The 14,238-nt window shown below is 42.7% G+C and overlaps 1 protein-coding gene across 1 annotated transcript in view; it reads left to right on the top strand.

Annotated features, from left to right (window-relative positions):
• The window catches only part of slc2a9l2 (solute carrier family 2 member 9, like 2), a 168,886-nt gene that overhangs the window by 31,726 nt on the left and 122,922 nt on the right, over nt 1-14,238 (top strand). Inside the window, exon 3 of the mRNA XM_062063704.1 lies at nt 9,281-9,382. Coding sequence (XP_061919688.1) covers nt 9,281-9,382 — 102 coding nt within the window. The remainder of the gene's footprint in view (nt 1-9,280; nt 9,383-14,238) is intronic.

Here is a 14,238-nt window from a genome sequence, read left to right as displayed (position 1 = left end):
ACTACATCTGACTACTTCTGACTACATCTGACTACATCTGACTCATGCAGCTTGTTAAGAACTGTGCTCTGACTACACCTGACTACCTCTGACTACATCTGACTACATCTGACTCATGCAGCTTGTTAAGAACTGAGCTCTGACTACATCTGACTACATCTGACTACCTCTGACTACATCTGACTACATCTGACTACCTCTGACTACATCTGACTACATCTGACTACCTCTGACTACATCTGACTACATCTGACTACCTCTGACTACATCTGACTACATCTGACTACATCTGACTCATGCATCTTGTTAAGAACTGTGCTCTGACTACATCTGACTACATCTGACTACATCTGACTACATCTGACTCATGCAGCTTGTTAAGAACTGTGCTCTGACTACATCTGACTACCTCTGACTACATCTGACTACATCTGACTCATGCAGCTTGTTAAGAACTGAGCTCTGACTACATCTGACTACATCTGACTACCTCTGACTACATCTGACTACATCTGACTACCTCTGACTACATCTGACTACATCTGACTACCTCTGACTACATCTGACTACATCTGACTACATCTGACTCATGCAGCTTGTTAAGAACTGTGCTCTGACTACATCTGACTACCTCTGACTACATCTGACTTCCTCTGACTACATCTGACTACATCTGACTACATCTGACTACATCTGACTTCCTCTGACTACATCTGACTACATCTGACTACATCTGACTACATCTGACTACATCTGACTCATGCAACTTGTTAAGAACTGTGCTCTGACTACATCTGACTACATCTGACTACATCTGACTACATCTGACTCATGCAGCTTGTTAAGAACTGTGCTCTGACTACATCTGACTACATCTGACTCATGCAGCTTGTTAAGAACTGTGCTCTGACTACATCTGACTACATCTGACTACATCTGACTACACCTGACTCATGCAGCTTGTTAAGAACTGTGCTCTGACTACATCTGACTACATCTGACTACATCTGACTACATCTGACTCATGCAGCTTGTTAAGAACTGTGCTCTGACTACATCTGACTACATCTGACTACATCTGACTACATCTGACTCATGCAGCTTGTTCAGAACTGTGCTCTGACTACATCTGACTACATCTGACTCACGCAGCTTGTTAAGAACTGTGCTCTGACTACATCTGACTACATCTGACTCATGCAGCTTGTTAAGAACTGTGCTCTGACTACATCTGACTACATCTGACTACATCTGACTACATCTGACTACATCTGACTCATGCAGCTTGTTAAGAACTGTGCTCTGACTACATCTGACTACATCTGACTACATCTGACTCATGCAGCTTGTTAAGAACTGTGCTCTGACTACATCTGACTACATCTGACTACATCTGACTCATGCAGCTTGTTAAGAACTGTGCTCTGACTACATCTGACTACATCTGACTACATCTGACTACATCTGACTACATCTGACTACATCTGACTCATGCAGCTTGTTTAGAACTGTGCTCTGACTACAAATGTAATACTTGTAATGCTTAGTACTCAGCATCAAGGCTTGGAATTGGGGGTTAAATCACCAAAAATGATTCCCGGGCGCGGCCACCGCTGCTGCCCACTGCTCCCCTCATCTCCCAGGGGGTGAACAAGGGGATGGGTCAAATGCAGAGGACACATTTCACCACACCTCGTGTGTGTGTGACTATCAGTGGTACTTTCACTTGGACTTGAACTTACGTGCAGTCATTTCTCCACATTCTCTGAACCTTTTGATGATATTACGGAGTGTAGAGTTACTTTCTCTTTCAACATGTTCTATCTACACTTCTGTTCAAATGTAATAATCACTTATTCTTCTCTTCTTTGATACTTGACATTAGTTTTGGATGATACCACACATTTAGGTATGGATGTGATACCAAGTAGTTACAGGATCATACATTGGTCATATTCAAAGTCCTCATGTGTCCAGGGACATATTTACTGACTTTATAAACATCATATACATTTTAAATGAAAAAATATTTTGTGACGATGAAAAATATCGATGTAACCATAGTAGTATCGACCAGATACGCTCCTGTACTTGGTATCATTACAGTGGATGTCAGGTGTAGATCCACCCATGGCGTTTGTTTACATTGTGACGGTGGTGAGCTATTGTATCCTCCTACGCTGTGTAGTGAAGCATGTTTAGCTATTCCTCGTCCTGCAGTGATAATGATACTTGTAAGAAACTTACTTTATTTGTCGCCATGGAGACCAGGATTAGTGATTTAGAAGTAGCTAAAACACTGTGGATGGATGTTAGCCATGTGTTAAAGCAGCTCTTCCTGAGGGTGTTTCAGTGTTATAACTTCACCTTTATCTTGACTTTTTACACCAAAATGCGTCCATTCTCCCTTTTCTGTCTACACACTGTGTCTGCTGGTAAGTACTCTGTGTGTGTGCGCTGCCCAACATGCTCCTCTGCTGGTAAAAGCAGCAATGTCACCACGTGATGACGACACACCGTCATGCCCGTAAAAAACAAAAGTGGTGGAGGGATAGACGGGTACTTTTTAGAGGCAGTGTAGTACTGAATATGACTCATTAGTATGGTGGTACCATATTTGTAGCGGTATACCATCCAACCCTACATCCTACTCTGCCCCAAACCCAGTTAAGACGTTTGTCTTACCTGTGGCTGCACGTCAGAGTGAAAAAGGCTGAATTTAGCCCTCAAGTTGAAGAGTGTCAAAGTTGGCCTTGCAGCAGCGAGCTGCTCCACCCTAGCAGAGTCCAAGCTGCTCCACCCTAGCAGAGTCCAAGCTGCTCCACCCTAGCAGAGTCCAAGCTGCTCCACCCTAGCAGAGTCCAAGCTGCTCCACCCTAGCAGAGTCCAAGCTGCTCCACCCTAGCAGAGTCCAAGCTGCTCCACCCCAGCAGAGTCCAAGCTGCTCCACCCTAGCAGAGTCCAAGCTGCTCCACCCTAGCAGAGTCCAAGCTGCTCCACCCCAGCAGAGTCCAAGCTGCTCCACCCTAGCAGAGTCCAAGCTGCTCCACCCTAGCAGAGTCCAAGCTGCTCCACCCCAGCAGAGTCCAAGCTGCTCCACCCTAGCAGAAAGCTGCTCCACCCTAGCAGAAAGCTGCTCCACCCCAGCGGAGTCCAAGCTGCTCCACCCTAGCAGAAAGCTGCTCCACCCCAGCGGAGTCCAATTAAATGTTGTATGCAACAATGTTTTGACTACATCATGAAAGGTTGTGATGAAGGCAGCAAGGTTGCAGTCCTCTCAGCTGAATGCCAAACAAGCCTGCATTAAATAACAAACATTAAGTAACAGATTTATTTCTGAAGAAATGATATTTGAGTTTGTCTTCCAGCAGAATGTCCTCGTCCTTCCATCTTGCTTTTGTGCTGATTGACTGACGGAGCTTTAGTGTGAAGGGAAGGAATCATTTATTCTCAGTTTGCTTATAGAATATCATTTTTATTCTTACATTCTGTAGCACTCCATCACGGGTCAGCTGGAGCCTACCCTAGCTGACTCTATGTGAGAGACTAGGGACATCATAGAGTCTATGAAGCCTCTACTTCATTTAGTCTAATAGTCAACACAGGTCAGCTGGAGCCTACCCTAGCTGACTCTGTGTGAGAGACTAGGGACATCATAGAGTCTATGAAGCCTCTACTTCATTTAGTCTAATAGTCAACACAGGTCAGCTGGAGCCTACCCTAGCTGACTCTGTGTGAGAGACTAGGGACATCATAGAGTCTATGAAGCCTCTACTTCATTTAGTCTAATAGTCAACACAGGTCAGCTGGAGCCTACCCTAGCTGACTCTGTGTGAGAGACTAGGGACATCATAGAGTCTATGAAGCCTCTACTTCATAATAGTCAACACAGGTCAGCTGGAGCCTACCCTAGCTGACTCTGTGTGAGAGACTAGGGACATCATAGAGTCTATGAAGCCTCTACTTCATAATAGTCAACACAGGTCAGCTGGAGCCTACCCTAGCTGACTCTGTGTGAAAGACTAGGTACACCATAGAGTCTACGGGCCCTTGATTTCATTTAGTCTAATAGTCAACACCAACATTCAGCAATTTATTAATATTATTTTGTCCAGCTCGAACTCCCAAACTGTTCATCCCATTGATCTCATTCAAGCGTCAAAATGTTCAGCGCATTCAGGACATTAAGTTAAGTTAATGTGCCAATGATTGTCACACACATTCAGGACATTAAGTTAAGTTAAAGTGCCAATGATTGTCACACACATTCAGGACATTAAGTTAAGTTAAAGTGCCAATGATTGTCACACACATTCAGGACGTTAAGTTAAGTTAAAGTACCACTGATAGTCACACACATTCAGGACATTAAGTTAAGTTAAAGTGCCAATGATTGTCACACACATTCAGGACATTAAGTTAAGTTAAAGTGCCAATGATTGTCACACACATTCAGGACATTAAGTTAAGTTAAAGTACCACTGATAGTCACACACATTCAGGACATTAAGTTAAGTTAAAGTGCCAATGATTGTCACACACATTCAGGACATTAAGTTAAGTTAATGTGCCAATGATTGTCACACACATTCAGGACATTAAGTTAAGTTAAAGTGCCAATGATTGTCACACACATTCAGGACATTAAGTTAAGTTAAAGTGCCAATGATTGTCACACACATTCAGGACATTAAGTTAAGTTAATGTGCCAATGATTGTCACACACATTCAGGACATTAAGTTAAGTTAAAGTGCCAATGATTGTCACACACATTCAGGACATTAAGTTAAGTTAATGTGCCAATGATTGTCACACACATTCAGGACATTAAGTTAAGTTAAAGTGCCAATGATTGTCACACACATTCAGGACGTTAAGTTAAGTTAAAGTGCCAATGATTGTCACACACATTCAGGACATTAAGTTAAGTTAAAGTGCCAATGATTGTCACACACATTCAGGACATTAAGTTAAGTTAATGTGCCAATGATTGTCACACACATTCAGGACATTAAGTTAAGTTAAAGTGCCAATGATTGTCACACACATTCAGGACATTAAGTTAAGTTAATGTGCCAATGATTGTCACACACATTCAGGACGTTAAGTTAAGTTAAAGTACCACTGATAGTCACACACATTCAGGACATTAAGTTAAGTTAAAGTGCCAATGATTGTCACACACATTCAGGACGTTAAGTTAAGTTAAAGTGCCAATGATTGTCACACACATTCAGGACATTAAGTTAAGTTAAAGTACCACTGATAGTCACACACATTCAGGACATTAAGTTAAGTTAAAGTGCCAATGATTGTCACACACATTCAGGACATTAAGTTAAGTTAATGTGCCAATGATTGTCACACACATTCAGGACATTAAGTTAAGTTAAAGTGCCACTGATAGTCACACACATTCAGGACATTAAGTTAAGTTAAAGTACCAATGATTGTCACACACATTCAGGACATTAAGTTAAGTTAAAGTGCCACTGATAGTCACACACATTCAGGACATTAAGTTAAGTTAATGTGCCAATGATTGTCACACACATTCAGGACATTAAGTTAAGTTAAAGTACCACTGATAGTCACACACATTCAGGACATTAAGTTAAGTTAAAGTGCCAATGATTGTCACACACATTCAGGACATTAAGTTAAGTTAATGTGCCAATGATTGTCACACACATTCAGGACATTAAGTTAAGTTAATGTGCCAATGATTGTCACACACATTCAGGACATTAAGTTAAGTTAAAGTGCCACTGATAGTCACACACATTCAGGACATTAAGTTAAGTTAAAGTACCACTGATAGTCACACACACACTAGGTGTGGTGAAATGAACCTCTGCATTTGACCCATCCCCTTGTTCCACCCCCTGGGAGGTGAGGGGAGCAGTGAGCAGCAGCGGTGGCCACGCTTGGGAATCATTTTGAAAACAGACATGAAGCTAAAAAGAAGAAGTAGAATACATTAGAATGGCAACACAGGGACACACGAAGACGTTGGACAATTCAAAGTACTAAAGTGCTAAAGTGCACGTTGCCAACTGGTAAAAAAAATATAATTTGGTATTTCTTTGTTCTGTTTGTAACTTTGTGGCTATTGGAGGATGACATACACGTGAGGGATTGCTGTTAGGATTTGAGCACGGTGGATGGTTCAGTTTAAAAATACAATCATTATGCAAATAAATGCATGTATTTGTACGTTTACTGAGATCCTCACAGTAGTATAGTCCATTATTAGTATAGTCCATTTGTACGTTTACTGAGATCCTCACAGTAGTATAGTCCATTATTAGTATAGTCCATTTGTACGTTTACTGAGATCCTCACAGTAGTATAGTCCATGTATAGTCCATTATTAGTATAGTCCATTTGTACGTTTACTGAGATCCTCACAGTAGTATAGTCCATGTATAGTCCATTATTAGTATAGTCCATTTGTACGTTTACTGAGATCCTCACAGTAGTATAGTCCATGTATAGTCCATTATTAGTATAGTGCATTTGTACGTTTACTGAGATCCTCACAGTAGTATAGTCCATTATTAGTATAGTCCATTTGTACGTTTACTGAGATCCTCACAGTAGTATAGTCCATGTTATCTAGTGGTCCGCTTGCTGATTGCAACTCATTGGATGTAAATCATCCTGCCCTTTAAAATGTGTGGAGAAGCCACGCAGGGCCGTAACCAGGATTGAACAAATACTCAGGTCCAAAAGAGAAGCTTTGAAAGGCTGAAGTCATGTTTCTCCCAGCACCATGTCAATGATATCAACCCATTTTCCGGACTTTACGGTGCTCTTAAAATCCTTTTTTTCCTCAAAACTCGACAGTGCGCCTTATAACGCGGTGCGCCTAATGTACGGAATAATTCTGGTTTTGCTTACCAACCTGGTGAAATGATGAGTGTGACCAGTAGATGGCAGTCACACATAAGAGATACGTGTAGACTGCAATATGATGGCAGTCACACATAAGAGTTATGTGTGACTGCATTATGATGGCAGTCACACATAAGAGATACGTGTAGACTGCATTATGATGGCAGTCACACATAAGAGATACGTGTAGACTGCAATATGATGGCAATCACACATAAGAGATACGTGTGGACTGCAATATGATGGCAGTCACACATAAGAGATACGTGTAGACTGCAATAGGATGGCAGTCACACATAAGAGATACGTGTGGACTGCAATATGATGGCAGTCACACATAAGAGATACGTGTAGACTGCAATATGATGGCAGTCACACATAAGAGATACGTGTAGACTGCAATAGGATGGCAGTCACACATAAGAGATACGTGTAGACTGCAATATGATGGCAGTCACACATAAGAGATACGTGTGGACTGCAATATGATGGCAGTCACACATAAGAGATACGTGTAGACTGCAATATGATGGCAGTCACACATAAGAGATATGTGTAGACTGCAATATGACTCAAGTAAACAACACCAACATTGTATATGTTCCATTGAAAATATAGAACATGACACACGGCGCTCAAAAATGTATCAAAATGTTTTAGTAGGACTTTGGTAAGCTATGAAGCCACACCGCTTGATGGATTGTACTGTGCTTCAACATAGGCGTATTATTATGCTGTGTGTACAAGGTAAGACATATTATCTGCTGTTTTGTTTCACAATATTATGCAAAAGCAACTTTTCTTACCTTCTGGTACCTGCTGATCTAGGTTGGGTCGCTATCGTCATACTTCAGTCATCAACAATTGTATCATCAGAGAAATGGACATTGAAACTGTCACGACAGGAACTTTGGTGCATTTTGTTTTCCTGTGGTGCAAAGCGACTTGACTGGACACGGCGTGAAGGTAATGACATCATTTAATTTTAACACTCAAAAAAGGAACAAACAAAAGGCGCTCACAGCGGAGGTACAAAACGTGGCTATGAAAACAAAAACTAGCACAAAGGCATAAACTATGGACATAAAACAAAAGTCTCTAACTGTGACATGAATGGACAAAAACTTACTGTGGCAGAAAAGAGCAGCCTGGACGATGGCATGGGTAATCAGCATCATTTGTGATGTCGCCAGGCCGACTGCCTGGCAACTACAAGCTGAAATAATAAAGACTCGATTGACAACAGGTGCGTGAGTACAAATGAATCAGGTGCGTGACATGAGGACAGGTGAAAACTAATGGGTTGTCATGGAAACAAAACAGGGAGTGAAAAAACAGGAACTGACAATATCCAAAAACCAAACAGAACATAGCCAAACTAAACATGATTACCAAGACATGACAGAGCCCCTCCCTTAAGGACAGATCCCAGATGTCCCAAAAAAACCCAACAAAAACAAGATCAAGAGTCATGGGAGGGCGGGAGGGGGACACGGCGGTGGATCGCCAGACCAAGTGTCTCCGAATCCACCGAGGTAAAGTCAGGTGGCGGCGACGCGTAGAGCGCTGCTGTACCTGATGAGGTGGGCGACCCGCAAAGGGCCACATCCGTGGCCGATGAGGAGGTGGACGCACTTGGCGTGGCGGACGACCAGGTAGCGGCCACGGACAGCAAGCAGTGAACACATTTTTTAATAAGGCATCGTTGTTGGCTCTCACAAAGTCTGCTTGATTAGCATAGTTGTTGATGGGGAAGGGATCTGTGGTCCCTCCTGCTATGTCCTGGATCACATGACTGGCTTGCTCATTAGCTCTCAAAATGGCTCAGGAATCCCCGTGTGATTAATCATATTTTGATCATATCTTTTCATTCGCAGACTTTCTAAGTCTTTGGGTGTCATAAATCAGATATATATGATAATAAATCAGATATGTATGATAATAAATCAGATATGTATGATAATAAATCAGATATGTATGATAATAAATCAGATATGTATGATAATAAATCAGATATGTATGATAATAAATCAGATATATATGATAATAGCTTCAATGTAGAGAGGCAACTAGTTTCCCACCCTACTGCTACTTGAAGACAAATGACAAGTCCAACAGACAACAGGAAGCTGCATCTGGCGCCTCATGTATTCCCGGCTTTGTAAACATGCTTTTATTCTCTTAATCGTTGATTCATTTCATGTGATGAAACCTGGAGGCATCACGGTACATTCCGGAAATGCCTGTAAGTAGAGTACAACTAAATCTGTTTGTTGTTGTTAACACCTCAGCACTCACGACGTGGACTTGAATCAACAGCATTTGGACTTGCACTCACCTGACTTTGTACGGCTAACACACCCTCGTTTGTTGTGTCAACAGCAGCCGGTCACTTCCTGTCTACTGAGCGCCGCCTTCTTTGGTGCCCTGGGATCTTCTTTCCTTTACGGGTACAACCTCTCCGTGGTCAACGCTCCAGCACTGGTGAGTCAAACTGCCCTCTGGTGTTCCGCAAACATGACAATACACATGTCAGCTTCAAACACTGATGGCATCTATCAAACAGACAAGAAGCAAGGAATCATGCAGAGACACAGTTACATTTTGCTCAATGGGGAGAGACGTATTGGGCTGTACACTTAGTTACAGTTCCAGCCTACACTCTAGGGTACAGTCCCACGTGCTCCTCTATTTATTTGGGAGGTCCCTGGTTACATCACTGAGGCTGCTTCTGAAGGAAGGGGGGTCATTTCAGCAGCCCCAGTTAGACACAATATATGATTATTCATGAAATGGAAATGTGCTGACACTCGTGATATTTCCCTGTCTCTGCCTTGTCTGCGTCACTGTACTCGATGTTCCCCCTTGGCAGTCAGCAAGCCGGGTCTGGACACAAACACTGATACGAGACGACTCGCAATCCAAGATTGCGAGTCGTCCCTTTGCACCGATAGAAAAGTACAATTTCAGCACAATTGATAATAACTATAGCAACGGCCTTTAAGCATAAGAGTCGTGTGATAATTTATACATAATTATTCTAACAACAAATGATGTTGAAATCATGGAGGTACCTCACTTTACGAGTAATTTGCGATACGAGCTGTCTCGCTGCTTTTTTGTCGTGTTTGAAATCATTTGAGTTATGTTGAAGTAACATTTGTCCACAGTGTGGCGCCCTTTGAGCAATAAAGAGTTGATACTTTGTCAGACGTTGCTGTTTTAAACATACCTTTTGATTTGACAGTTGAGGTACAGTAGGGAAGGGGAGGTGGGGGCTTTAACCATTTTGCAATGCAGTCTGCTGAAAATGATGGAAAGCATCACTGCCCTGTGGTCAAAGTTGGAATTGCCACAAAACACATTTTAAGATATTGAACACTCCCCCCTAATTCGTCACGTGTCATGTGTCAGGTAAACCGTGACGAATAGAACTATATGAATCCCCTTCCTGCCGTATGCGTCTGAGCGCCACAAAGCGATCCACACAATCCCGTCTTCCAGCCACGGAAAGTGGGGAAAGTTAGTGCGAAGAAGAAACGTACGACTGAATTAGAGAAACAAACCATTACAAATATGAAGCGTTGTAAGAATCCACAGCCTGCAGCCGCAAACATCGTAACCGACAAACGACGGACATTTATCCATAACAATATTGAGAAGCTGCAGATATTGTTTGCCGTGTTTCAGTTGGTTCTGTCTAGTCCTGACTCAACAAACTGGATGGTCGAGCATGTGAGATTTCTGCAAAGCATTCATTTTCGGGTCTAGATATCACTTCCGTGGTTTTTGTTTTATTTTTAAATGAAATATAAATTAAGATACGATCTCAAAATAAATGTGTTGATTGCTGGCTTCAGCCGCAGGGACTCGCCGTTCCTCTTGCCTAAACGCCGCTCTGAGTTGCAGGACGGGGAGACAATCAGGAGCATCCAAACAAACTTGCTAGTTAGCTAGCCGTCTAGCTAGCTTACGAGCCACGGCGTTGACGTTGCTGCTAATCATATTTGGATGATTACAATAATGTTAGTTCCAAACCACTTGTAGTTCTGGAGGTCACAACACAGGAAGTATATTAGTCAGTACTACTCAGTGGTCTAGTGGTTAGCGATGGGTAGGTTGTGAGTTCAAACCCCGGCCGAGTCATACCAAAGACTATAACAATGGGAGCCATTACCTCCCTGCTTGGCACTCAGCATCAAGGCTTGGAATTGGGGCTTAAATCACCAAATGATTCCTGGGCATGGCCATTGCTGCTGCTCACTGCTCCCCTCACCTCCCAGGGGGTGATCAAGGGTGATGGGTCAAATGCAGAGAATAATTTCGCCACACCTAGTGTGTGTGTGTGACTATCATTGGTACTTTAAAGTCAAGGGGGCGTGGCTACAGTTGTTTGTTGTAGCATTTGACAGGACTTTTTCAATCCTAATAATGTTAGTAAATGATCTACTAAAACAATAAAAATGGTACACTACATGGGACATGTAAGTGTCAAAAAGAGGTTGGTAGATGAGAATAAATGTAAAGGTCAAATATATTGTGGAAATAAACCCAATTGCAGGAAATGTTGTCTTCATTTTCTAAAAGTAATTTTCTGTCCTGCATGGCAACACTTCATGCTGAAAGAATGTTTCCTCTTTTTTCCCCCTCAAAAGAGCGCTCACATCCGTGTTTGTTGGACGTAAATATGGCTTTCTGACAACTCTGACCTCTCTGGTCCGTCACTCAAATATGAAACAAAACAGCTTTCTGGTTCCTATTGTTACCCAACAGACAAGCAGCCTCATTAGTCCATTCCCCAATGGACAATATTAGTACATTTTTACATAAAAGACTTTAGTTGTTTGAAGTGCATGCCATTGTAAGGTTTTAAAAAAAAAAAAAAAATATATATATCTTACGGAATATCGGTATTATGTGATTGGTGCCAGCCAGCAGTCTCCAGCTGACCTAATACAAATGTCTTGGCTCAGTCCATCCCTGTGCAGTTCTTGGACTGAATTTTTAAAATATTTTGTCTTTGGTTATTGGCAAAAAGATCGAACCGAATCCTCTAAGCCAGAGGTCGGGAACCTTTTTGGCTGAGAGAGCCATGAAAGCCAAATATTTTAGAAATGTATTTCCGTGAGAGCCATGTAATATTTTTTAACATTGAATACGACTAAATGCGTGCATTTCTAAGTAAAACCAACATTTTTAGAGTAAAATAAGTCTCTTATTCGTTTTAATAACATTGTTATTCAGAAGCTAACCAATATTAAATCAAATACTTCTTACCATTAATGCGACTTCGTGAACAGGTGCGGTAGAAAACGGATGGATGGATTAAAATGCATGAGATTTTTTTGTATTTTGAATGTTATTTTTAACACTGTGATTGCCAGCAGAGTTATTCATTACTTATCGTTTTAAGCAATGTCAGCTAAGATTTATCAGAGAGCCAGATGCAGTCATCAAAAGAGCCACATCTGGCTCCAGAGCCATAGGTTCCCTACCCCTGCTCTAAGCCAAGGGTATCTTGGCTTAGAGCAGGGTTCTACAGGGTTCTACTCCGGCTTCCTCCCACCTCCAAAGACATGCACCTGGGGATAGGCTCCTCCCACCTCCAAAGACATGCACCTGGGGATAGGCTCCTCCCACCTCCAAAGACATGCACCTGGGGATAGGCTCCTCCCACCTCCAAAGACATGCACCTGGGGATAGGCTCCTCCCACCTCCAAAGACATGCACCTGGGGATAGGCTCCTCCCACCTCCAAAGACATGCACCTGGGGATAGGCCCCTCCCACCTCCAAAGACATGCACCTGGGGATAGGCTCCTCCCACCTCCAAAGACATGCACCTGGGGATAGGCTCCTCCCACCTCCAAAGACATGCACCTGGGGATAGGCTCCTCCCACCTCCAAAGACATGCACCTGGGGATAGGCTCCTCCCACCTCCAAAGACATGCACCTGGGGATAGGCCCCTCCCACCTCCAAAGACATGCACCTGGGGATAGGCCCCTCCCACCTCCAAAGACATGCACCTGGGGATAGGCCCCTCCCACCTCCAAAGGCATGCACCTGGGGATAGGCCCCTCCCACCTCCAAAGACATGCACCTGGGGATAGGCCCCTCCCACCTCCAAAGACATGCACCTGGGGATAGGCCCCTCCCACCTCCAAAGACATGCACCTGGGGATAGGCCCCTCCCACCTCCAAAGACATGCACCTGGGGATAGGCCCCTCCCACCTCCAAAGACATGCACCTGGGGATAGGTTGATTGGCAACACTAAATGGTCCCTAGTGTGTGAATGTTGTCTGTTTATCTGTGTTGGCCCTGTGATGAGGTGGCGACTTGTCCAGGGTGTACCCCGCCTTCCTCCCCAATGCAGCTGAGATAGGCTCCAGCACCCCTGGTGACCCCGAAAGGGACAAGCGGTAGAAAATGGATGGATGGAAGTTGTAGTGGTTTTTCACGGCAAGTTACTGTAAATGGAATGTAGAAACAGTACCACTCTTTTACAGTAAAATGTAGACTTGTTGATTTTATGGTTTATTACTGTGAACACAAACAGTACCAAAGTTGTTTTTTTTGTAAAACAAAATGGCAGCTCAGTTGCCAGAATTTTCCCGTAAAGTCTAATGTCATTTTTACGGTGCACGACTTGATAACTTGCTTTGAAATCAAAGGTCAAGCTGAAGTATTTTTTATTTAAAAGAAATAAAGCATTTTGTTGCATTATGAGATAATATTACATTTTGAAAGATATGTATATAAAGATAAGCATCAGTTTGTGTATTTTTGAATGCCAAAATGAAAATAACAAATATTTAGTAAGAACATATTATTTATTAAAGTATATTATTACCATTTCGCGGGCCATGTAAAATGATGTGGTGGGCCAGATCTGGCCCCCGGGCCTTGAGTTTGGCACCTGGGCTCTAAGTGGACTATTTGGGGTAGCCCTTCTGTCATCTTCTCTTAGTGGGAGTATTCACTACTTTGTTGGCATCTAACATATGTGACATTCATGTTGCCATTTCTAATATAAAGTAGTCTACAGTTCTTACTTATATCTGTCAGTAAACTCACCATGAAAGCACTAAAACATACCGGTGTAGTGACTTTACATTATTCACCCAAGGAACTTTAGTTATTAGAGAGTTCCGGTCACGGGACACATTTCGGGCGTTGTTGTTGCACTAGTGAGCCACGGATGAGGAGATGCTGCTCCGTTATTGATGGAAGTAAAGTGTGAATGTCATTAAAACAGTTAGCGCCATCTTTTGACACTTCTTCCACTTGCACGCTACACCGCTACAACAAGGAGAAGACGCTGTCCAAGTGGAGGCACGT

Source organism: Entelurus aequoreus, linkage group LG01, assembly GCF_033978785.1.
Source record: "Entelurus aequoreus isolate RoL-2023_Sb linkage group LG01, RoL_Eaeq_v1.1, whole genome shotgun sequence".
NCBI lineage: Eukaryota > Metazoa > Chordata > Actinopteri > Syngnathiformes > Syngnathidae > Entelurus > Entelurus aequoreus.
Note: the sequence above shows the minus strand (reverse complement) of the source record. Positions and strands in the feature narration are given on the sequence as shown.